This window comes from Capricornis sumatraensis, chromosome 8 (assembly GCF_032405125.1).
Source record: "Capricornis sumatraensis isolate serow.1 chromosome 8, serow.2, whole genome shotgun sequence".
Lineage (NCBI taxonomy): Eukaryota > Metazoa > Chordata > Mammalia > Artiodactyla > Bovidae > Capricornis > Capricornis sumatraensis.
The window spans coordinates 8057025-8081338 of NC_091076.1; the positions used below are offsets into that span (position 1 = coordinate 8057025).

Below are 24314 nucleotides of genomic sequence, written 5' to 3' on the forward strand. Positions count from 1 at the left end.
TACCCCTCCCATGTGCTTCTCTGGAGCCAGGCCTCCGGGCTCCAGTTTTCTAGCTGCAAGAACCCACCGTCTCTTGCAGCCGCCCCTTTTCATCTGGCCCCATGCGGAGCCAGGCTTCCGGAGCCCCAGTCCCTCCTGTGTGAACGGGAGCTCCCCCCAACATCCTCAGAACCCGAGGCCCCTTCTCCCCATCGCCGCGTTTTCATTCTTCCTCACAAACCCCTCACTCTTAAATGCTCCCACCTTGTCCTAGCCCCTCCCCCAGGCTATCACAACGACCCGCTGCGCCCACGCCCCCATCTCTGCCAGGTCCCCCGCTGCCCGCAGGAAGACGCCCGGCCCCGGGCCGGGTGAGCCCCGTGGGAACGGTTTGTCTCGAAAACAGGAACCCGGGCCGGGGTCTGGGCGGGGCGCCCCTTCCCCACCGCAGTCCGCTTCCTGCCCCTCCCGGCTTCCTCTGCCCGACACCAGGCAGGGCGGGGGGCAGGGGGTGTCTGGGGTGGGCAGAGAGGACCCTTGGTTTAGTTTCCCCCTCCGCGTCCCGCGCGGCCTGACCTCCGCTCTCCCACCCTTGGCACGGCTCGTGGCGCAGCCCCCCACCCCCACCCCGCCCGCGGCCCTGGCCTCCCGGGCGGCGCGGCAGGGGAGGGGTTAAGCTGCCGCAGGGGCCGCCGCGTGCGGGGCGAGAGGGAGCCCCCGATGGGGGAGGCGCAGCCGGCGGTGCGGAGCCCGGCGCTGGGGCGGGGAGGAGAGGGGATGGGGCGGCCGCGGCGCGGGGGCGGGGCGGTGGGGAGCCCGGCCGCGGCGCGGAGAGCGGGCGGGAGCCGCAGCCGCAGCGAGGTCGGCGGGCGGGAGCGCACGGAGGTGGCGCCTGCCGGGCCGGGTGCGGGCTCCTTGCCGCGGGGTCCCAAGTGTGAGTGAGCGGGCGCGGGCGGGGCGCTGGGCAGAGGAGGCCCGGCCCCTAAGGGCCCCCGAGGGCGGCGCAGAAGGGCTGGGGGCGGCGGGTGTGTTGGTCGGTGGGGAGTCTGTAGCCCGGGTCGGGGGTGGGAGGGACCTAACCGAGAGATCCAAAGCCCCCTGGACAACCGCGGGAGGGCGCGGCGTCCGCGGCGCACCCGGGTCTTCCTAGCCACGTCTCAGCGGGACCGTCCTCGGCGAACCCCCCATTTGACAGATGAGAAAACCGAGGCTCCGAGAGGCCGAGTAACTCTCAAGGTCACATAGGGAGGAAGCGGCCGAACCGGCGGGATGCCTCTGGGTGGCTCCTAGGAAAAGTCTACCGGAGAACTCCATAGAGAAGCCCCCCCGCTCCTCACCCCCTGCTCGGGGGAGTATTGTATGGGCGGGGGCCTTGTGTGGGGCAAGGCTTTGCCAGTGTCCCGGGGCGAGGGCTGTCAGGTCGTTGGGGCCGCAGGGCCGGCCCTGGATCGCAGATGAAGGGGGCGGGGGTTGGAGTGGGCGTGTGTGCGCACCCACCGGGCGTGTGCATGTGTGGGAGTGTACATGCGTGTAGGTGCACTGTCTTGCGTGTGCGCACACGTGTGCGGATGTCAGTGGCCTCGGAACTCCAGGCTGGTCTGGTCTAGTGAGCAGCAAGGCCGGAAGCCAGCCCCTTCAACGGGTTTGCTTTCTGGGGTAGCGGACTACGGGTATGTGTGCCCGCGGGTTCCTTCGTTCAGGTGTGCGGGGGTGTGGGGTGCCACTGGGTGAGTGAGAGAGAGGATGGGAAGTGATTGCCTGAGGCCCGGCCGTTTGGGGGAACCTCAAGCATATTCTTGCACCCCGATGTGGGTCCCTGGCCTGGGGTGTGGAGTGAGTGTGTCTGCGCCTGGGTGCGTAAATCCCCGCCCGTGACTGGAGTTGCTGGTAGAGTCCAACAGGGGCACTCCACCCTCCATGGCGCTAGCGCCCCCTTCTGGGCACCCCACTCTGCCCGAGTGTGGACGGCCTGTGTGTGCCCCCAGTTCGACTGTGCAGTACGGGGGGCCTGCGTCAGAGGCTGGGGATGAAGAGGGCCTGCGGAACGGCTGAGCCAGGACCCTTGGGGCCTTCACGGAGGAGGTGGCTCGGGAGCGCGCGGTTCCCAGGCCCAGGCTTCCCGCTGACGCCTCCGGGCCGCAGGGGCTCCCCCCTCCGCCCCTCTTCCCCCACCCCCACCCCTCGCTCCCAGGAATGTTCCTCTGCAGCCCAGCCCGCCTCCCCGAGGGCAGGCCCCTGGGGGCTGCCGCAGCCCCGCCTCCTCTTCCCGGGAGCCCGGGAGGGGGCGACGCGGGCAGGACGCCTGGGTTCCCCCCCCCTTCTCATCCCAGGGAGAAATTCCTCTGAGGTCCCCTCAGGCTCTGGGTTCCCAAAATAACCCTGCGGGGGAAGGGAGGCTGTGGAGGGAGGGAAGCGGGAGGGGGCGCAGAACTGAGCTTCGGGGTGCTGCAGGTGCTTCTGGGGAGAGGACATGAGGAGAAGAGAGGGCCTACAGAGAGGGCGACTGGGACACCGACCATCCCCTGGGAGTCCCTCGGCCCTCCCGCGGCTCTCAGGGTGGGCCGGAAGCTTCTTGGCCAGTTCATTTCCCAACTGGTGGGTTGCACCATCCCGGGCCAGACCGTTTAACCCCGGGGCGTGGCCGCGGGGGGAACGACTCCGCCCCTGCCCAGCAGGGGGCGTGCCCACCCCGCCCCGTTTCTACCCTCGGGGCCGCTCCGCCGGCCCGCGCCTCCGCCGACTCCGGCTCTGCCTCTCTCGGGACAGGGGTCCGGTCCGAGCCCCGTGGGAGGCTCCCGGAGCGCAGATCGGCAGAGCCTACCCGCGCCGGCGGCCATGGCGGGCACCCTGGACCTGGACAAGGGCTGCACGGTGGAGGAGCTGCTCCGTGGTTGCATCGAAGCCTTTGGTGAGTGGCACGGGAGGACACACCCAGCCTGAGCCGGGACCCCTGCCTCCCTGGGCAGATCTCGGCCCTGGACCCACCCAGCCTGCATCCTGCAGTCTCTTTAGCGAAAATCTCCCCTTCATTGCAGGGCGGAGAGGTCCACATGCTGCAGAAAGAGAAAATGTTTCCCTTCCCTAGTATGCCGGCTTTGAAGGGAGGGATGGCGGGGTCCCCGGACTCTAACACTTAAGGAGAATTATCTGTCTCCCCGGGGGATCCGGAGGAACTCGCTATCTCGGCCTGGGAGCTGTTTCCGGCTGATGTGGTGGGGTGGTGAAGGGGTGCCCCTTCCCTAAGCACTCAGGAAATGACCTCTGGATTCTTGACCCCGAGGAACCCAGGCTCCTTCCGCCCCAGCTGGTTCCCCTCCGGACTCAGACCCGGCTCAGACTGCTCCTATCCCCCGGTTCCTCGGAACCTGCCTTTATCCCCCCTTCCACTCCACTTTTTCTTTGTAATCCGCCTCCTGGTTTCGGAGCCCTGGGAAATCAGGAGGCGGCCGGGAGCCACATCCAGCAGGCTGCAGGGTAGGGACCTGTAGGGACCACAGCCTCGAGACGAAGTGTCAACCCGCTTCTCTTTGGCCCCTCGGAGTTAGATGACTCCGGGAAGGTGCGGGACCCGCAGCTGGTGCGCATGTTCCTTATGATGCACCCCTGGTACATCCCTTCCTCTCAGCTGGCGGCCAAACTGCTCCACATATATCCTTCGCCGACTTCTCCAAGGGCCCTGCAGTCCGAGTCTGTAAGCGAGCCCCGCTGCCCAGCCCAGGCAGAGGATGGGCCTTGCTGCTAGATGTGGGCTGCCCCCAAGTCATAGGATTCAGGTTGGGCCCAGGCTTCTGCTGGGCCCAAAGCCCCGCCCCTTCCCTCCCCTTAGAACTAAGGCCCCGCCCCCTCTCCCTAACAGCCTTGCTGTCTCTTCCCCACAGCCTAAGACCGGTCCCTACTCCCAGCCCAGGTCCCGCCTCTTGCTTCTCTTCCAGAACCCGGGTCCTGCTCCCAGCCTGACCCTCATTCTACCCAGCTGCCCTCCCAAGGCTCACAGCTCACCTCTGCCTTGGGCCCATTTCCAGAGCTTAGGCCCTGCCCCACGCCAGACACCATCCCCCAGATTTCTGCTGGAACCAGGCCCTGCCCTCCGCCTCCCTGTGGGGCTCAGGTCCCATCCCCTGCCTCCTTTTCTAGAGTAAGCCTCCATCCTTGTTTTCCTTAACTCTCCTTCACCTACCAACAATCCCGGAAGGACAACTCCAGCTCGCTGCAGGTGAAAACATGCCACTTGGTCAGGTGAGTCTTCCTCTTGGGGCTCTGGCCCCTCCTCTGCTCCCCCCCCTTAGGACTCTGACTGGCCTGAAAGAGTAGAAATAGCATGTTCTGGGAGCGGGTCTTGTGGGTTTGAACCGGGCTCTGTCCATGGTGGGTGTGCTGCCGCAGGCTTGCCCCTTCCTGACTCTGTCCGGTCCCCATTTTCTGATCTGCCCAATGAGGGTGGGGAAGGAAAGAGTTGGGTGAGGGGGATCACAGTCTGAGGCCCTCTCCCCCTCTTTGGGGGAACGGCCATCCTAGGGGAGGTGGGGGAAGGGCTGCCCCGGGTGACTCTGAACCTCCACCAGGTACTGGATCTCAGCATTCCCAGCGGAGTTTGACTTGAATCCTGAGCTTGCTGAGCAGATCAAGGAGCTGAAGGCTCTGCTAGACCAAGAAGGGAATCGCCGGCACAGCAGCCTCATCGACATCGAGAACGTGTGCGTGGGGTGGGGGCTGCTCGCGGGGCTGGGAGGGGCACTTGGCATCCCGCACCATTTGCTCTTAATAAACGGTCCGTTGAATGCAGTGGTGTGAGGGTCATGTTGCTCTTGCTGGAAAAATTCCTGTGGCTCCCCCTGTCTTCTTCAGAATGTCTCGGCTGGGGGTTAAGGCCGTTCAGAGTCTCAGGCCTGTTTAGCATTCCCGCTGCATCTTCCATAGCGCCCCGCCCCCACCAAGCGCCTCCTCCTGCAGCCCCCAGAGCCCCTCACCCTTCCACAGCCCCTGCATCCATGCCCACCGTGGCACTTTGTTCATGTTCCCTGGCCACCTCCATGTTATCAAGACAAGTGTGGCGTGTCTGTGGGCTCTTCCAGGGCCGAAATTGTTGTTGCCGCCTCTGTTCTTAGTGGCGCTTTGGGCAGACCCCTGGCGCAAAGACCTCTGCACTCGCGCCCAGCTGTGTCCTATTCGTCTGTGTCTGTCTCCCCGTAGGATGTGAGTTCCTCACGGGCAGGAACTGTGTCTTGCTCACCTCTGTAACCCCAGTGCTGGCACAGTGCCTGGCACAGAGTTAGGTCTTCCATAAATCTGTGTGGAGGGCATGACGCGGGGGGACGATGGCAGGAGTTTTTTGCTAGTACGGCAGACATCGGTGTCCTGCCCAGTGTCTTGCAGTGAACTTGAGTGGCATGAGTGTGGGGCAACGAGGGCTGGGGCATCTCCAGCAAAGGACTCACTGCCCCTGTCCCACCCCCCAGCCCCACCTACAAGTGGAAGCGGCAGGTGACCCAGCGGAACCCCGTGGAACAGAAGAAGCGCAAGATGTCCCTGCTGTTTGACCACCTGGAGCCCTTGGAGCTGGCGGCACATCTCACCTACTTGGAATATCGCTCCTTCTGCAAGATCCTGGTGCGGGGCTTTCAGTCAGGAGTCGGATGTGGGCTGGGGAGGGGGTGCCAGGAGGGATGGGGTCACAGGGCAGGATCTAGGACTACAGGGTAACTACCAAAGGGCAGCTGGAGGGGGAGGAGCAGCCATCGGTGAGTTGGGGCGGCACTGGGTGCTGAAGGCCCTGCGCCGCCAGTTCCAGGACTATCACAGTTTCGTGACTCACGGCTGCACGGTGGACAACCCCGTCCTGGAGCGATTCATCTCCCTCTTCAACAGCGTCTCGCAGTGGGTGCAGCTGATGGTTCTCAGCAAACCCACAGCCCCTCAGCGGGCGGTGGTCATCACACACTTCGTCCACGTGGCAGAGGTGCCCACCCCTCCCCCGCCCCCCAACTCCCCCAGTCGCCCCTGTAGGGCCGAGTCCCTCCTTTCCCCTAACCCACTGCCAGATCTTCTCCAGAAAAGCTGGGCCAAATTCTGGGCCCACTCAATGACTCACTGTCTCCTTTCTCCCCATTTATCCCCCAGGAACTCCTGCAGCTGCAGAATTTCAACACGCTGATGGCAGTGGTCGGGGGCCTGAGCCACAGCTCCATCTCCCGCCTCAAGGAGACCCACAGCCATGTGAGCCCGGAGACCATCAAGGTGCCTGAGACCCTGGGGTCAGGGGCACAGCCTTCCCAGGGCTGGCCTCGTGAGAACTCCCAGCCCAGCGGGGCACTGGTCACTCCCTCTTCATCTGATAAATGAGGAAACTGAGGCTGGGGGTTCGGCCCTTTCCCAGGCTGCACAATGAAAGCTGGCAGAGAGAGGAGGCTCACAGATGTGCTGAACTTCAAAGCTCGTGCTTTTCTCTTCTCCTGCTTACTTTATTTTACTGGCCATGCTGTGCAGCATGTGGGATCTTACTTCCCTGACCAAGGATTGATCCTGTGCCCCCTGAAGTGGAAGCCCAGAGTCTTAATCACTGGACCACGCGGGAAGTTCCTATTGTATTGTAAAAAAAACACATATCTGGTGCCATACATACAGACAAGTCTACAAAACAAGTGTACAGATCCCTCTCCAGGGGATCTTCCCGACCCAGGGATCAAAGCTGAGCCACAAGGGAAGATCAAGAATACTGAAGTAGGTAACTTATCCCTTCTCTAGGGGATCTTCCCGAACCAGGGTCTCCTGCACTGTAGGCATTTTCTTTACCAACTAAGCTATCAGGGAAGCCTTCACAGTTTAAAAAAAACTAGAAAGAAGATAGGTCAAGAAGTAGAACATTGCCAGCCCCTGAAGCTCCCAGCCCTTAGAGCATAACTTCCTCCTCATCAGAGGTAACCAACGCCATGACCTTCCTAAGGATGATGACCTCCTTTTCTTTTAAAGAATATTTACTTATTTATTTTGGCGACACAGCAGAGCCTGTGGGATCTTAGTTCCCCACCCCGTGCTCCCTGCAGTGGAAGGGCAAAGTCATAACCACTGGGCCACTGGGGAATCCCCAACTTTCCTTTTCTTGAAGGCTTTACCACCTGTGTATGCTTCTCAAAACCATGTGGGTATTTTGTTGTCTGTTTTTGAGCTTCTTATGAATGAAATCGTGTTGTCTATGTTATTTCCTCCTTCTTTCATACGTTCTGCTTTGCGCAGCAGTTGTTCACTCGTCTCCATTGCCGTGTAATATTTTTGTCCACTCGATTTGTGTATCTCCTCGACTGTTGAACACTTGAGGTCTTTCCAGTTTGGGCTCTTAGGAATGACTCCGCTAAGTACATTCTTGGAAATCTTTGTCCTGCGCTACTCTGCCTCCGTGAGCCTCAGTTTCCTCTATTAAATGTTGATAGTCTGTGCCCAGGACTGCTGGAGAGGTGTGTTATTTGGTAGTGGGTGCCCCTATGGACTCATGACCTATGAACTCTGATTGCCAGGGGCTGAGAGAGTCAGCCTTGGGGGACAGGAGGGAGGCTTTTGGCCTTTCGCCCATCCCTGACTCTGACTGCTCAGGCTCTCCCACGTCTCCAGGGCTGGGCAGGGAAAGGAGAGTTGAGCCTGTGACATGCTATGTGGATGTGGTGTGTGTGTGTATGTGACTCTCTGCCCTTTGCCCCCCAGCTCTGGGAAGGTCTGACGGAACTAGTGACGGCCACTGGCAACTATGGCAACTACCGGCGCCGGCTGGCAGCCTGCGTGGGTTTCCGCTTCCCCATCCTGGGTGTTCACCTCAAGGACCTGGTGGCCCTGCAGCTGGCGCTGCCGGATTGGCTGGACCCCGCCCGGACCCGACTCAACGGGGCCAAGATGAAGCAGCTCTTCAGCATCCTGGAGGAGCTGGCCATGGTGACCAGCCTCCGGCCCCCGGTGCAGGCCAACCCTGACCTGCTGAGCCTGCTGACGGTGAGGGGCTGGGCCCCTGGTCCCGCGGGCTTGGCCTTGGGTTCTCACTTCTGGTCGCAGAGCCGAGAGCCAGCCTGGTCCCCCTGGTTGGGCTGACCTTGGAGGGGAGTTCCAAGCTCTGGTTGGGGTTGTGGACCCCTGAGGCTGGCGTGAGGGCTTGAGGCTGGGCCTGAGGTCTGGGTTGAGTTCCTAGCAGTGGGTTACGTTCAACATTTGGGATTTAACTCTGGGTTCCGGGTAGAGGGGTGGCTTTTATTTTGCTTTTACTTTTCAGCTGCCCCACACATCTTATGGGATCTTAGTTCCCTGCCCAGGGATTGAACCTGCACTCTCAGCAGAGAAAATGTGGAGTCTTAACCACTGGACCATCAGGGAATTCCCCAGGGCTGGCTCTTAAACAAGGCCCTGAGCTCTGAAGTTCTAGGCTTGGTCTTGGACTTGAGCTCTGGGGTAGGAGTTGGGTTCTAGTCCACATCTGGACTAGGTTCTAATCACTGGGCCGGAGCTCAGGTTTGACAGTTTGGTGTAAAGTCTGAACCTGTTTCTGGGCTCTGGGCTGGACTGGGGAATTGAAATCTAAGCTGGAATCTGGGTGCTGGGTTGGGTGCTGTGTTGGGAGGGGGGATTTCAGAGCTCTCAGCTGGGTTGTGACCTGAATTCCTGGCTGAGATCTTAGCAGCGCATTGTCTTCAAGGTCTGGGGCCAAGCTCTGGGTTCTGGGCTGTGTGCTGGGCTGGCGTGTGGTTGCTGGGGTGTGTTCTAAGCTGGCCTTGGTCCTCAGTCTTGCTTCTGGGCCAGGCTCGGGGCTGGGCTGTGACCCTCAGGTAGACCTGGAGGTCTGGGTTCTGGGCGTTGGGCTCCTGGGAGCAGCACAGGCCAGTGGGTGTGATCAGACTGGTGTGTCCCAGGTGTCTTTGAATTAGTTTTTTTTTTCCCCCAGGTGTCTTTGGATCAATATCAGACAGAGGATGAGCTCTATCAGCTGTCCCTGCAGCGGGAACCGCGCTCCAAGTCCTCGGTGAGGGCGAGAGCCACTGCGTACCCACTTAGCCCATCCTCTTCCTCCCTCCCTTCGGCCCTCCCAGGCTTAGAGGCCACCTCGCCCATCCTGCTTGTTGGGCAGGCTTCCTTGTGCCCAGAGCTTGCCCCCTCCCTCCTCCACTGGGCCGTGGGCTCCCTCACCTCTGGCCCTCGCTCAGCTTTGACCATTTCCACAGCCAACCAGCCCAACCACCTGCACGCCGCCTCCCCGGCCCCCGGTGCTCGAGGAGTGGACCTCGGCTGCCAAACCCAAGCTGGATCAGGCTATCATGGTGGAGCACATTGAGAAGATGGTGGAGGTGAGACTCCAGCACCACCAGCTCTGGAGCCTGTGGGACGGGGGGACAGGTCCGTAGTGGTCAGCCAAGGCTGCTTTGACCAGGGCACTGCCCTGGGAGCCACCACCAGTGCCGGGCTCACGGGCCAATGCTCGGTTAACAGAAGGCACAGGGTGCAGCTGATGGGTGGGCTTGGGATGGGGGTATGGAGAAGGGAGGTGGTGGGGAAGAGAGACAGCTGCCCACCTCTTAGATGCCCAGGCTTCCTAACTCGGACTGGGAGTGTGAGCAGGATGGGGCCAAGGCCCCTTTAACCCTCCCTGCCCCCCCACATGTCCCTCTGTGTACTTCAGTCTGTGTTCCGGAACTTTGACGTCGATGGGGATGGCCACATCTCACAGGAGGAGTTCCAGATCATCCGTGGGAATTTTCCTTATCTCAGCGCCTTTGGGGACCTCGACCAGAACCAGTGAGAGGCCTGGGGGCAGGGGCAGAGGGAAGGCAGGTTCATTTCCCCTTGGGTTTTAGCTTCCTCCTGAGAAGGATGAGGCCACTGAACCAGATGATATTGGCAGGGGAAGCCACCCATGTGGGGAGGGGCTCTTTTTTTCTGGGAGGCTGCCAGCTGCAGAGGCTCAGGGTTGCTTCGCTTATTCAGACCGATGAGCCGGAGGGTAGGGGGCATCTCCACCTGAATCTTGCAAAGACTGTGGCCTCCTGGGGACTCTTGCTACAAAAATGCCACTTTATTTGTGGGGCTCACAGCCGAGAAAAAGTGTGGGCAAGCTGAACTCCTGGGTAGCATGTCTTAATAAATAGATAAGAAAGGCCTGTAACTTGCAGCACCCACTTGCTTATCACCAATTCACATGCCAACAATTTGGACAAACAGCTGGTTCTCTGAAGTAGGTTATACGTGTCCCCCTGAAACCGTGTTCGCACCCCTGTTTTGCCAAGCAAACAAAATTCCAATCAAAATTTATAGTGCATCCCAAGTTGACTTTTTAATGTTATCCAGATTTCAAAAAGCTGTGCCTTTTTTCGTATTATAAAAATCCATGGTTAAAAAAAAATCCAAGTAGTAAAATAGATTTATAGTGAATGAAATGTGTAAGGTAAGAAGCGAAAATTCCCTTCCTCCTTTCCCACTTAAGAGGTTGTCAGTAGTAACTATGTTAGCAACATTACTGGTGTGGCAATGCCTGTACCTTCCCAATGTTTTCCAGGCATGGTGCAAATTGATAAGAGAATTTGCTTGTGTCTGTTTCACAGGCAAGAGGGATTATGGTATAAGTCTGGTTCTACCAGTAGCATGCATTATCGTTACTTCGTTTCTCTTCCCAGAGTTGAGAACAATAGTTGAAGACAGTTTTCTCAGTTGAAAACAGTTCCCTAACACCTCCCTGGGTGGGGTGGATTTTTTTTGCAGGCCACACTTTTTAGGGTGGGTGCAGCCCTTGCAGGGGCTTCCCTGGTGACTCAGAATCTGCTTGCAATGCAGGAGACCTGGGTTCTATCCCTGGGTTGGGAAGATTCCCCTGGAGGAGGGCATGGCAACCTACTCCAGTATTCTTGCCTGGAGAAGCCCCATGGATGGAGGAGCCTGGTGGGCTCAAAGAGTCAGTCCATGGGGTCACAAAGAGTCAGACATGACTGAGCGACTAAGCACAGCACAGCCCTTGGAGATGTTCAAGGCCCCAGCTTCACGCAGGCATCTCAGCCCTAACTCCTCCTCCTGCAGATCCCAGGCAGGTATCCAAACCCAGCACCTGGCTCCTGGGGCAGCTGTACCATCAGGGCCCAACTCACTGCCTCAATTGGAAGATCGCTGTTTCTGGAACTTGGGAGTTTCCATTTCTTGCAAACTCACCTGTGCATTTAAAACAGTTTTGGATATAGTTAAACTAGCATCTAGGTTTTTGTGGCAGTAGCGTTCTCAGAGTTTTTTTTGTTTGTTTGTTTTCGTTTTTAAATCACTGTCTTGACAGAATCACACGCTTTGTGTTTTTTCTTTTTTACTTTTGTTTTCCACTTAAACCCTCATCATGGACATCTTTCCAGGCCGATTCAGGCAGAACTACCTCATTCTTTAGAACAGCTGCAGAGTGTTACACTGGGTGGCGGGGCCATCATCTGCCTCCCCATTCTCCTGCTGATGGACATGTAGACTGTTCCCAGTTTTTCGCTATTAATATCCGCTATGCTGCTGTGAACATTGTACTGATGCACTCGGGCCACTATTTCTGTAGGAGAAATTCCTAGAAGTGGGATAATTGGATCAAAAGATATGCACATTCTAAATTAGGAGAGAGACTGCCAAAGTGACCTCAGGCAAGGTTGTGCCAGCTTGCACCCCCATCAGCAGTGAACAAGAGCCCATTTCTCAACTTGCTTGCCAACAGTGGATGCTATAATAAGCTTTATAATTTTGCCAGTCTAATTGGCAAATGGTGTCTTAGTTATATTTGCATTTCTTTAATATTAGTGGGGGTAGGATACTTTCCTATGTTTACTGGCCACTTCTATTTCTTCTGTTAATTGCTTGTTCATGGTCTTTGTCCATTATTCCACTGGGTTTGTGAGTCTTTCTCATTGATTTCTCTGTTAATGGATATTAACCCTTGGTGTTGAATATGTTTGCAAAATATTTTTTCGCAGTCTGTCGTTCATGTTGTCCTTTTCCATATAAAATTTTTTAAAAATGTGTGCTCAATATGTCAGTCTTTTCCTTTATGGCTTCTCGGATTTGTGTTACGTGTAGAAGGTCTATTATCCCCTCCAGATGACAAAATTCTTCTCTTAGACCTGTTCAGATACTTTGAGAATTTTATTTTCTTACATTGTCTTCAGTTTAGCGGGAATTTAGTCTTCATGCACAATATGAGACAGGAGCCTAAGTTTATATTTTTGAGATGGTCAGTTGTCCCAATGTGCCACTGATTTGAAGGACCACCTGGACCACCCAAATACTAATAGGCAGGAGGTTCTGATAAAGGTCACCTCTGACGGAAATAGCTCCCAGTGGCCTGGCACCTATTAGCCTTTACAGACACTGTTGTCAATGCTTCGTGTGCCTATCTCATTCAACTCTTACCCAAACCCCTCTGAGATGCAGGAACTATCATCGTCCCCATTTATTGAAGAGGAAATTGAGGCACAGGGAAGAAGTCACACAGATAAATAGAGCCCAAATTAGAACTGAGTTCTATCTCCGGAACACAGTGCTCACTCTTTCCCTAAAATACCTGAATAGATGGAAAGAGGGCTCTGTGGGAAGCCCCAGATTACCTGTCTGGCAGGATTCCGCAGGAGTGAGACAGGTGCAGCTTTTTCCAATCTTACCTGGTCCCCAAACTCATCAGAGAGCTCCTGACTCTCAGGAATCCCAACCCGTGTTCCATAGAGCTCACTTTGGGAAACAGAAGCTGATAAGCCCATGGGAAAGTGCAGAGCAATTTTAGTTTACACACCAGCTCTGTGAAGTGGGTAGGCAGGAATTATGACCCCCATTTTTCCAGGGAGGAAACCCAGGGCAAGTGACTAGCCCAAGACTACACAACTAGTTAGAAGCTGCTGCTACATCTGCCGGACTTCAAGTCTGGCTCTCTTTCTCTTTCCCGCACGGAAGGTAAAAAGTCAGGAGTCCCACGATGACCTTTAATTTGGTAGGGCTTTTCCCAGTAGGCTGGGTTAAGCTGGTGGTGGGTGGTCCCAGTGAGCACCTGCCCCCGCCCCGCCCCCCCCCCCCGCCGGAGCTGAGGCCCTCCCCCGACTTCCCCGGACAGGGACGGCTGCATCAGCAAGGAGGAGATGGTCTCCTACTTCCTGCGCTCCAGCTCTATGCTGGGCGGCCGCATGGGCTTCGTACACAACTTCCACGAGAGCAACTCCTTGCGCCCGGTCGCCTGCCGCCACTGCAAGGCCCTGGTGAGCCCCCGCCCAAGCCACCCGGCAACAGCACCGGCCGGGTCCCATCCCCGCCCCGCCCTCCCTTCTGGCCCCGCCCCCCTGCCGAAGCCTTCTAAGTCCAGGCGAACCTTAATTCCACCTGCTTCTCCTCTTGCTGGTCTGAACCAAACCCGGAGGGGCCTAAGGGTCCAGAAGGGGTCAATTCCAGTTCCTGTCCATAGAAAGGAAGAAGAGTCACGCCCTCTAAACTGCTCCCCCCTCCTACATCCCCTCCTCTATTTCAGATCCTGGGCATCTACAAGCAGGGTCTCAAATGCCGAGGTGAGATGGAGTTGCAGGGCTGCTGGGCTGCTTTGGGGGAAAGAGTTACTATCTGGATGGAGAGTCTTATTTTGGTGGGGCAATTGTCAAGCAGTAAAGTACCTTAGAGCCAGAGAGGCATGCTGATTGATGTGAAGGGGGTAGCCTTCAATTTGGTTTGATTGGGACTTCCCTGGTGGTCCAGGGGTTAAAACTCTGCTTCCACTGCAGGGACGCAGGTTCCATCTCTGATCAGGGAAGTAAGATCTCACGTCCTTTGCAGCATGGCCAAAAAAAAAAAAAACCCAGGGTTTTTATTTTGGTGAGGCAGCTGCCCAGAAATCGGGAGCTTTGGAGAGGGCACAGACTGGCAAGGAGGATGAAGAAAGCTCTTGTTTTGGTGGGGCAGCTGCTTAGAAGCAAAGGGACCTGGGGAGAAGTGCAGGCCTGCAGAATGGGATGAGGGGTGGTCTGACCAGTGGATCTGGCTGGGCTGCCCGTCTGCCTCCCCAGCCTGTGGTGTGAACTGCCACAAGCAGTGCAAGGATCGTCTGTCAGTTGAGTGCCGGCGCCGGGCCCAAAGTATGAGTCTGGAGGGGTCTGCACCCTCTCCCTCACCCACACACACCCACCATCGCGCCTTCAGCTTCTCCCTGCCCCGCCCTGGCAGACGAGGCTCCCGGCCTCCAGGTAAGAGGGGTCCCTTTCTGTACTGGCCTGTGGAGGGAGGGAGAGAGGGAGGCAGGCCCATGGTGGCAAAGTATGGAAACTTTTCTAGGGTAGAAACCATTCCAGAGTTTGTAATTGTCTTATTTGAGGGAGGTGATAGAGGAGGGCTGGACAGATAAGGGTGCCAGGAGGTAACCAGGGAGCCCTCAATACTTTGAGGCTGATGAGGGCAGAGACTCATAAATAAAAACAGAGTAAAAGGGAAAGAGGCTTCAAGATTCCATTTGCACTCTTATTTTGTTAGGGGGATTGACAATGGGCTTGGAGAAGGAATTTTTTAAGCCATTTGCCTGTATTTCCCTTTTTGGCTATTTTGGAGGCTATTCTGAGAAAAGTCCATTGCCCCCAAATCTCCCAGCAGCTCTCTTGGAGTCATTGGTGGTTATAGGTCAGTTTTCTGAATGACAGTTCCTCAAATGATTATTTTGCTGAGAACACTCTGAACAAACCATGTTAAACTGGGGTGTAAGGTAGTTGACCACAACCGTTAAAATTGGCATGAGTCTTCAAAAATAGAGGCAGGCACACGGCATAAGTTCCCCAAAATAGAAAAGATAAAACCATTTGCTTCAAGCCTTCCAGCAGTGCTGGGGTCTAAAATGTGAGACACACACAAAATTGATGTTAAGCAACCTGCACCGATAAATCTGTGGCTGCGAAAAAGCTGTGGCAAACTGAAAACTTAGAAAAAGAGCCTCAAAAATTGGGGTTGTTTAGTCATTCAGTGAATTGATTTCCAGTGGATGGTTCTTCTGGGATGGGGCAGGGTGCCTTCGATGAGGGGGGAAGGGCTGCTCAGGGCACAGGGGCCCAGGAGTTGGTCCTGTAACCCCCCTCCCTGCAGAGATCCGAGAGGAGGAGGTTCAGACGGTGGAGGACGGCGTGTTTGACATCCACTTGTAATTGATGGTAAGCACCCCTGTAGCCTGCCCAGAGCCTCCCCACTCAGGGCTGGGGCAGTGTGCGGGGGAAGAGGGGGTGGGTGCTCTGACCAAATGACCCAGGCTAGGCAGACTCAAACATTTTTGGGGGGTGAGGAGGCTCTTCCTTACAACCTCTGCTTTTCTCTTCCCAGCTGTGACTGGATGAAGCACTCATGCCTGCCTTGGAGAAAAGACTTGGACCAGAGCAGGGAGCCTGGGGTGCTGAGGCAGCAGGCTGGGGCTGGGGGGAGGGGCATGAGGGTAGCATGTGGCTGAGGGCAGGGCCAGGACTGGTGTCCCTAAGACTGTACAGACTCTTGTGAATATTTGTACTTTCCAGATGGAATAAAAAGGCCCGTGTGATTAACCTGGACCATCAGCGCCTAGAATCCTCGTGGGGGGTAGGGGTCTGTAAATCACAGGGACTAGAACTGTGGAGTCTAAAACGCTGTAGTCAGAGAATCTTGGGAGATCGGGAATCTCATGTGCTGGAATCTTGGGGAGACTAGAATTCTGGGGGATAGACCCTTAGGACCAGGAAACCTCAGAGCAGGGAGTTTGGGAGGGTCTAGAATCTCGAGTCCAGAATCTTGGGGGGCTAAGACTTGAAAGTAGAATTGCTAAGCCTGGTGGTCATGTAGAACCACAGCCTTCAGTCTGAAGCTGAAACAGGTGGCATTGCTTGAATACTTCCAGCAGTGGGGAGCTCACTACAGAGAATCATGAGAGGGACAGGGCCGCCCCGAGTGCGGACTGTGAGGGAAGGGGCAGCTGGGGCTGCACTCCTTGGCCTTGCACCCTCCTGGCCTGGTGCTGCCAGCCGGAAGGACAGTGACTTCCCATGCATATTGATCCTGCTCTCAGCCTCTGGCTGCCTCTCCTAACCCAGCTCTTCCCTCCCAAGTCTGCAGCGTGATGGAGGTTTGGGGGGTCACCGCTGCCTGAGGAAGGCTAAGGCCACTTTGAAGGCTGGTCTGGGTAAGAAGGCGGGGCTGGGGGGTCTCCCAAAGGTCCTGAAGCTGGGTCAGGCTGCCCCTGGGGTCAGGAGACTCTAGACAGCCATCTGAGAATGGGGGCTTACCTCCCCCGGCCCCCTTCCCTGAGCTGAGGCTTGTCCTACAGCAACTGCAGGGTGTCCTGGGGGTGGAGGCACCTAGCTACCACAGGCAATATCCGAGGACCTGCCAGTGGCCTCAGTCCCCTCCCTCAAAGTTCCTTGATCCCAAGCCCATCTTTGCCTTTGAGACCCCAGACCCCTGGCCTGTTCCTCACCTGGGGTACCTCCTCCTCCCACCCTGTTCTCAGCTGCAGCTCGGCCACCTGTTGGGTACTCCCCCCCACCCCACACTGCCCCTCCTTCTGTCCTCAGCCCCCTCCCGCCCTTCCCCCTCTCGAGGCTGTAATATCCGTTTCACGATTTGGGGGCTGAGTTGCTATAACAACAGACGGCGATTGTGCTGTGAAGAGCAGCTCGCTCCCTGCGCAGCCTCCCGCGCTGCCTCCATCCTGCAGCCTGGTCGGCGCCCCTCCCTGCGGCCCCCCAACCCCAGCCATCCTCTGCCGGTGTGTGTGTACGCATAGGGGTGCCCAGGTCGGCTCCAGCTGGGAGAGTGTGACACCCGACTGCCTTTTTGTAGTTGTCCGTGTGAACTCGGCGGATGAGCTTCCCGTTGTGTGTGTGTGTGCATGTGTGTGCACAGGCACGCATGCTGTGTTTGCAGCATTCCCCTCCACCGTGTGTCCTCACTGGACTGTGCGTGGGAGAAGGGCCACATTGGGTGGGTGCCTACTGGGCAGAGGTGTCTGGATGCGGTGGGCCCCAACTACATCCAGCAGTCTGAACCTCGGACCTGGGTGGGGAGAGACATCATTGTAACTGGGGGAGGGGCAGGGAGGCACAGCAGCTGCCAGGTGACCTTTCCTGCCCTTGGTGGGGAAGGGTGGCCCAGGGAACCGAGGGGGGTGTGTGTGACCACACAGAGTGTGTAAGTGCTCACTCTTACATCTCCCCCCACCCCTTCACACACCCATCCATAAGGGTTTGAGAGTCTTTGTGAGTCACTGCACCTGTTTGCCCATCTATGCCCTGGAGTCTGTGTGTGTTATATGTGGGGTGTGTGTGTGTGTGTGTGTGTGTGTGTGTGTGTGTAGGCTGCAGGGAAAGCGGCAATGAGGGGATGGGCAGGGCAGTAGGTTCTGGGGTCAGAGAGGCAATTTCACATCCACTGGCCCTGACTCAGCAGTTCCCATTCTCTGGCTCAGCTAGTGGGCTTGGTGGAGGCCATCCTGAGGGTCTGTCCAAGGTCAGCAGAGGCCCTCCAAGTCTGGAACCTGGCTCAGGGATCTCTCTTTCCAAGCCCTAGGGTCCTATGGCCTGGGTCCCCCCTCTCATCCCCTCACAGGCTGGGGAGAGAGCTCTCTTGAGGGGGTGTGGGTCCCCATACATCTACTGTGCAAAGTGCCTCAGGCGCCAGGATGACCTCGCGGGAAGGTCCTCTGTGTACACCTGTTCCCCTAGGCATGCACTTGCCCCAGGCCCCTGTGTGCACAAGTTTGTGTATGTTCTTGAGCAAGCATGTGTTTCCTGTGGGTGTTGTACCATGGTGGGGGGAGGCATTTCTGTAGGTGTCCCTGTGTGTTCCTTTGGGAATGCCTATACACACATGGATAGGCGTGGATGGCCATGAGTATGCCTCCGAGTGCCCGTGCTTGCAATAGTGGTCGAATGTGAGTGTTCTTGCGTGTAGCCTCTGGCTAAGGAAGTGCCACCTACCACTGGCTGTGCAGATCACAGACCCTGCAACAGAAATCAGGGTCATGGAGTGAGCTGGCAGAATGGTCACACACACACACACACACACACACACACACACACACACACACACTCACACACTCTGCCTCATTCAGAAACCCAGCGTCTGACTTTGTGGTACACAGGCTGGTGCCAGGGCCCACCTTGGGCTGGCTGAGTGAATGAGGGGCCCCTTCTTCCACATTCATAGCCATGCAGTGATGCTGACGCCCTCACGGGGAAAACCTTCACTCCAGCACCACATTCACTCTGAAACTTCTGGTTTCAGAGTTCTGGTTGAAGGGAGCTCCTGCCAGGTTCCCTTCAGTGCTCTAGGCTGTGCGCATCCACAGCCCTGCCCCTCAACCTGCTGCTAGTCCAGAGCTCTAGGCAGGACTGGGAATCAGGCTTCAAACTCTGGGATTCCCATGAGGCAGGGCTGTGAAACTCTAAGCCCCTAGATCTACCCCGCCCCCATCGCTGCCTTTCCCTCCCCCACCGCGCCTCTGTCCTTTTCCCAGGAAAAACCTTCCCTCCTCACTTCTAGGGGCAGCCAGGGAGCCCTTGGGCAGTAAGAGGCAGAAGCCAGGCAAGGGCTGGGAAAGGCACCTTACAGGCGCGGGCGGGGTCTCGTTTCCTTAGGCTCCGGGCAACCCGGGCCCGACATTAGGCGTGGCCAGCAGAGGGCGCTGCGGCCCGGGCCCCGCGCAGGTCCTGCTCCCTCGGTGCCCGAAGTCTGGGCCCACGGCTTCCCCTTCGACTCGCCCCAGCCCCGGGAGCTGCCACGCGGTCCAGCCGGCCGGGTGGTGCGGGACCCCAGGGCAAGAGGCTAGGGCGACTGGGTTTCCGGAAAAGTCACTGGGGCTGGTTTCGGATGTCTGCTCGGTTTCGGGGCCCAGGCGCCCGGGCTAAGGACCTCGAGAAGCGGGAAAGAACTCGGATACCCTGAGACTGGAACGCCTGGGTTCCTCGCCGGGGAAGGAGGTGGGCCTGTGGAGCAGCGGCGGGCACCGGCGGCCTCTGCGCCTTCGCATTGGCTGCGCCGCTCGTCCGTTAGCGCGGCGTGATCCAATGCGCGCGCCGGGGGGGCGGGCACTGGTGCTGATGCTGCCGTCAGTCGGTGTTGCAGGGATGCGGCGGCGGGAGCAGCCGCCCTGACTCGCGGAGCATCCTCCTCTGAGCGGCACCGCGGCGGGGCGGGTGGACCAGCAGGCGGGCGGGGACGTGGCGGGGAGCGAGAGAGGCGCGAGGCGGCCGACGCTGCTGGCCCTGGTTCTGCCAACCGCCGGAGACGGGGCGGCCCCGGGGTTCTGATCCCCACCCTCCTCCTGGCGCCCCCAGAACCAGGTACGGGGTGAGGGGGGGCTGCGGCGGAGACGGGCGGGGGGCGGGAGCCGATGGGGGAGGGGAACAATTGGAGGGGCGGGGGAGGCAGGAAGGATGGATTGGGGGGCGGGGGCGCTGCCGCGCTGAGAAGGCTGGCTGGGTGACAGCGAGGCGGCTAAGCGGCTGGGGGGGTTGGGGATAGGAGGCTCCCTGTGGAAGGGGCACTGGCCCCGAGCTGGGGTGAATGGAGGGGGGTGGGAGGGATGGTCACTGAAGAAGGAATGGGGCGAGAAGGAGGTGCATCCGGAGGGCTTGAGAGGGAGGCTCTGAAGCGGGGGTCCCCAGCCTCTGCTAGCCCCAAGGGCTGGAAGCAGTGCTCCTCCAGAGGGAATGGGGAGCTGTTGTGCTCTAAAGGGTCTGCAGGGGAGACATCAGCGAGGAACTGGGCTTGGGGGGTGGAGAGGGGGCTGGGAAGGGGAAAGGAGAGAAGTGGAAAGGCAGGGAGCACAGGGCCAGGCCAAGAGCTCCATACTGGGGGGCACCACGGAGGACCAGGCTTTCCTGGGGGATGGGAGCCAAGGGGAGAGGAGGTTATTGGGAGGGACCAGAGGGGAAGGGGCCAAGGTGCTCCAGGCAGAGATGGGTATGTGCTGGTGGAGAGCCTGGAAAGATGGGGGCCTGAGGGATAGAAGCGGAAGCTTGCGGGGGAAGGTTGGGGATGATGAGAGGGGGAGCCTGGGAAAGCAGTAGGAGGGGGCTGTGCCAGGGTGGGAAGGCGCTGGGGGCGGCGACAGGGTTATGGGCAGAGAGTGCTGCAGGGAGAGGAAGCTGCAGGGCCCTGGGCTTGCTCCCCACCCCCAAAGAGGAGGGGACCATTCCTCTTGTCCCAGCCTCCTCCCCAGTCAAGGAGCCATCTCTCTGCTCTGGGTTCTTTGGGCTGGGGTGTGAGCCCTTGAAGCCTTGATGGGCCCTTGGAGGCAAAACTGGCTTTGGGGGGGTGTTGTCGTCTCTACCCTCCAGCCCCACCTGAGTCCTAGGTGAAGGAATTCAGTGCCTTGTTGAACCAGCAAAGGCTGGGAGGGGACTCTTCCTTGGTGCCTGGAGGTGAAGGGGGAAGCTGTCCAGACTGGGAGTGATGAAATCCGTCTTAGGGTGTGGGTCTCAGGTCTCCAGTCCTCTTGACTGCCTCGAGGCTTCCAAACACTTCTGGCTTTTTCTGTGCTGGGGGGTGGGGTCATTCATTTCTGCCCCTCCCTCTTGTCCACGTTGCCAGTATCTAGGTGTTCCTTTTGGGGCAGGGTAGACTCCTGGGCCTTGCATTCTCTATCTTCTGCCAGAGAAGTAGGAAGAGAGAAGGAGGAGAGAGGAGGAAAGAGAGGAGGGAGGTCGGCTGATCTGTTCACCGTAAGGCCGTCTGTTTCGTGGGGCTTTGGCCACTCAGGTCCCTAGCTCCTCCTGCCTCCAGGAATGCTGGAATCCGAGGCTGGGCTGGATCTTTCTAGGGGCTGGGGGAGAAGGGTCTGGCTGGGGAGGTTCCTTCATTCCTGCTAGAGGAGGTGTTCTCAGATCCATCGTGGCCTCAGATCAACAGGGGTGGGCAGGACTGACCGGCAGGCAGAGGCCAGGCGGGCGGTCACAGCGTGGCTGGGGATTTCTCTCCAGGAGCCCAGGCCTCTGCTGGCTTCTCAACCTGGGCTGAGTCCACATTCTGAGTTCCTGAGAGGAGGGGGCTGGGTTTGAGAGGGGATGGCGATCTCTGTCCCCTCCAGGCCTCCAGTCTCTATCCAGCTACCCTCTCCTGCCTGCCCTTGCCAGTGACACAGACAGCTTGACACGGATATGTATGCTCGGTGACACCCACCCAGACACACACCTACACAGGCACATACACCTGCGTACACAATACACCTCCTAGCAGCACACCGCCTACACTCCCCGCCCAGAGAAACAGCCACCTCGCTGCCTGCCTCAGAGACCTCCCCCTGGTGCCCTGCTCTGCTGTGACACCCTCGGGGCCCCCACGTGCCCCCAGAGCCTCAGTGCCCCGCTGTCAGCTCTCTCCCTCAGATGCACACAGCCCCTGCTCCGTCCAACCAGGCACCACCTCAGATTCGTACAGGCGCACCTGTACTCTTCCAACAGACCCTCACTCCCTGAGACACATCCTCTCCTCACAGAGCCCCACCCCCCCATCATTAAGCACCGCGTTCTCTTCTGCGTCCTAAGCACTTTGCCCCAGGCTTTCGTGCGCATGACCACAGCCCCTTTAGGTCTGACCCGGTGCTCAGCCACACCTGTCTTCCTCAGAACCTTCCCATTTCTGGGCTCCCCGCCCCTAGCACTAATCCTCACGCGTGGGGGCCCTACCCCGGCATGGTGCCAAACTGTCCATTCGTTCTCAGCCCCCACGGGGACACCGCACCTGACAGGGCGAGCCCGCTCCACCTGCCTGGCCGCTCCTCCGCCCAGGCGGCCCCTGGCCTGGGCCTGTCCACACCCGCAGGGCTGCAGCCCTCAGAGGCTTATTCAGCAAACAGTCTGGCGCATGCACAGCACCTAGCCCATCCTCGCTCCTTCCAGAGCCCTCTCTGTTGCCGCCACGGTGGGGTGGAGTCAGAGGGAGGCTGCCTGGACTCAGCTCTGCCCCTCCGTGAGCCTCAGTTTCCTCATCTGTAAAATGGGAGGTCCCCACCTACCTCGTGGGGTTCTTTCGAGGAGTAGGCCGGATGATCATGATGACAATAATAATAACAATGACTATATTCACAGGCATTCTTTGTTTTATTGCACTTCACAGATAATTCTGTTTTTTGCAAAGTGAAGGTTTGTGCCAACCCTTCATTGTCAGATGATGGTTAGTGTATTTTAGCAATAAAGTATTTTAAAATGAAGGTATGTACATTGCTTTTTTAGACACGATGCTGTCACACATGGGACTATAGGATCCTAGGCTACCGTACAGTGTGACTGGGAATCAGAAAATTTGTGTGACTTCCTTTATTGCAATATTCGCTTTATTGTGGTGGCCTGGAATTGAGCCCGTGGTATCGCCCAGGTTTTGGAGTAGGCACACTGTCCCTGCCATGAGCCTGGCTCTGTGTTAAGCACTCTGTGAACTTTGTCTGATGTGTTTGTCCTGCCCCCAGTAAATGGCAGCTACTTCCATGTTCATCACGACCTTCCACGTGTGCACATATGCCTGTCATGGGCACTGTTAGGAATGTTCCCAGGCACCTCCTGCTTACTCACAAGGCCACCCCTGGAAGCCATCTGTCCCCTCTGAATTGCTGGGATGTACCCACCCGGGGCATCATCCCTCAGCTGTGCACAGCATGGGGTGGGCATGGGGGTGAGCTCACGCCTTTCACTGCCTACCTCAAACTCCCTCGTTCTGGCCCCCAGTGCATCGAGTCATTCATTTGCACCTCAGTCCCCAGCCCACCCATCTCCTCAGACCCACACACCTGGCAACTGCCTCGTCATGCACATCGTGAGCTGCCACTCTGGTGCCCAGGCCCTTGTAGGCTTCTCTCCGTGTACATGAACACCTGCTCAGGGGGACCCTCACACACACCCACCCACTCCCAGCTGTGCTGCTCTGGGACCTCTGCTAATCTCCAGACCCATTCATCTCTTTCCCACCTTCCTAGGTAGGAAGAAGTGCCCGGAAGTGTGGGTAAGGGCCCAGGGGGCAAAATCCTAGTCCCAGCTCTGCCCTGACAAGCTGTGTGACCTTGTGGAGTCTGCCTTTGGTCAGCGCCCTAGCACCCACTACCCACAGGTGGACTGCAGCCTTGAGCCAGTGGGGATGGGAGCTGGGAGGTGGGGGTGGGGGTGACTCAACTGCTCTCAGGATCTCCACCCTCTCTTCGCCCGCAGAATCCTGTCCCATAGAGATGGCCACTCAGAGGCCCCTTCTCTTCTCTGAGTGTCAGTTTCCCCATTTGCAAAAGGGGCGCAGTTATAAGGTCTGCCTTGCTTACTTCTCTCCCGCTACGGTGAGACTTGAAGGAAACAAGAAACACATGGAGTTTTGCACACTGTAAAATGCTGAGAGGGGGTTTTAAAGTGATTATTAATACAACACATACTTCTCCACGTTAGTCTCTACTAGGCACTGTTTCAAGTGCTTTACATATATCAATTCACTTTTGAAAACACTACTAAAATCTCTATTTTACACATAAGGCAACTGAGGCCCCGAGAAGCTAAGCAACTTGTCCGAGGTCTCACAGCTGGAAGGGAGTAGAGCCGGCATGAACCCAGGCTCCTGAGTCAGCGCCTCTGATCCCTGCACTTTCTCGGTTTTGCTTTTGCCCCCTGCCGAGATGTGTCTGAACATGGACTTGCCGGAGGTCTTCCCTTGTCACTTCTAGGTCATCAGAGCTGGAAGGAGGGAGCAGGAAGAGGGGGTAGGACTTATTCTTTGCTTACTGATCCTGCCTGAGGTTTTAGGGAGGAGAGAGGACCATTCAAAATACACCTGCCACTGAAAGGGCCCTCAGAGCTCGAGCTGTCTGATGCCCCCTCCCCTGTGATTCAGGAGCCCCCTGCTGAACATCTCTGAGCCTTAGTCACCCGTCCTCAGCTCACACACCTCCACAGATGGGGAACTCACCCCTCCCCCTGACCGGAGGCAGCCTACTCCACTGTTGGCTGCTCTAGATTGCCGGCAAGTTTCTCTTTCGCTTGAGCCAAAAATTCCCTCCCCATAACACACACTCTCCCACCTGTCCACAGGCTGCCTTCTGGGGCCACCAGAATGTGTGCAAACCCAGCTCTTCCTCCCTGATGCCTGGGGGAGGCCCCTGCTGTCACACTCCCAGCTGGCGCGAGAGAGAGCTGGCTTGAGGAGAGGAGAGCCAGAGAGAGGCTGGCGTTCCCATGGCTGGAGGTGTGTGTGTGTGTGTGTGTGTGTGTGTGTGTGTGTGTGTGTGGTGTAGACATCAGAGAAGGGGCTGAGTGGATGCCGGGAGACCTCTAGACAGGGGCTCTGCCGGAGTGGGTACAATCTAACCCTGAAATTCACATCGGTTCGTTCAGTTTGTGCTGGTGGTGTGGGGG

General features: G+C 57.9%; 1 protein-coding gene across 2 annotated transcripts; it reads left to right on the forward strand.

The window, feature by feature from the left end:
- Positions 1–2799: 2799 nt before the first annotated feature.
- Positions 2800–15413, forward strand: RASGRP2 (RAS guanyl releasing protein 2). Of its 2 annotated transcripts, XM_068976728.1 has the most exons (16): positions 2800–2887; positions 3525–3627; positions 4153–4215; positions 4542–4673; positions 5436–5586; positions 5762–5935; positions 6097–6213; positions 7672–7953; positions 8894–8971; positions 9171–9293; positions 9626–9741; positions 13058–13199; positions 13466–13502; positions 13995–14171; positions 15055–15119; positions 15286–15413. In XM_068976728.1, exons 1-15 carry the CDS (start codon positions 2815–2817, stop codon positions 15111–15113), a joined length of 1827 nt encoding a protein of 608 aa, XP_068832829.1. In that variant the 5' UTR covers positions 2800–2814; the 3' UTR covers positions 15114–15119; positions 15286–15413. The 2 variants fall into 2 exon arrangements, with proteins under 2 accessions (XP_068832829.1, XP_068832828.1); XM_068976727.1 differs by lacking the exons at positions 2800–2887; positions 3525–3627; positions 4153–4215 and having other exon boundaries at positions 4605–4671.
- Positions 15414–24314: the final 8901 nt, after the last annotated feature.

What these genes read in the sequence shown, in the direction of transcription:
- RASGRP2 (XM_068976728.1), top strand. Translation starts at nt 2,815, where the DNA reads ATGGCGGGCACCCTGGACCTGGACAAGGGCTGCACGGTGGAGGAGCTG. An exon ending in GCTCCTTCTGCAAGATCCTG is followed by an intron (nt 5,587 to 5,761) that starts GTGCGGGGCTTT and finishes CTGCGCCGCCAG; the next exon opens with TTCCAGGACTATCACAGTTT. An exon ending in GGGGACCTCGACCAGAACCA is followed by an intron (nt 9,742 to 13,057) that starts GTGAGAGGCCTG and finishes TTCCCCGGACAG; the next exon opens with GGACGGCTGCATCAGCAAGG.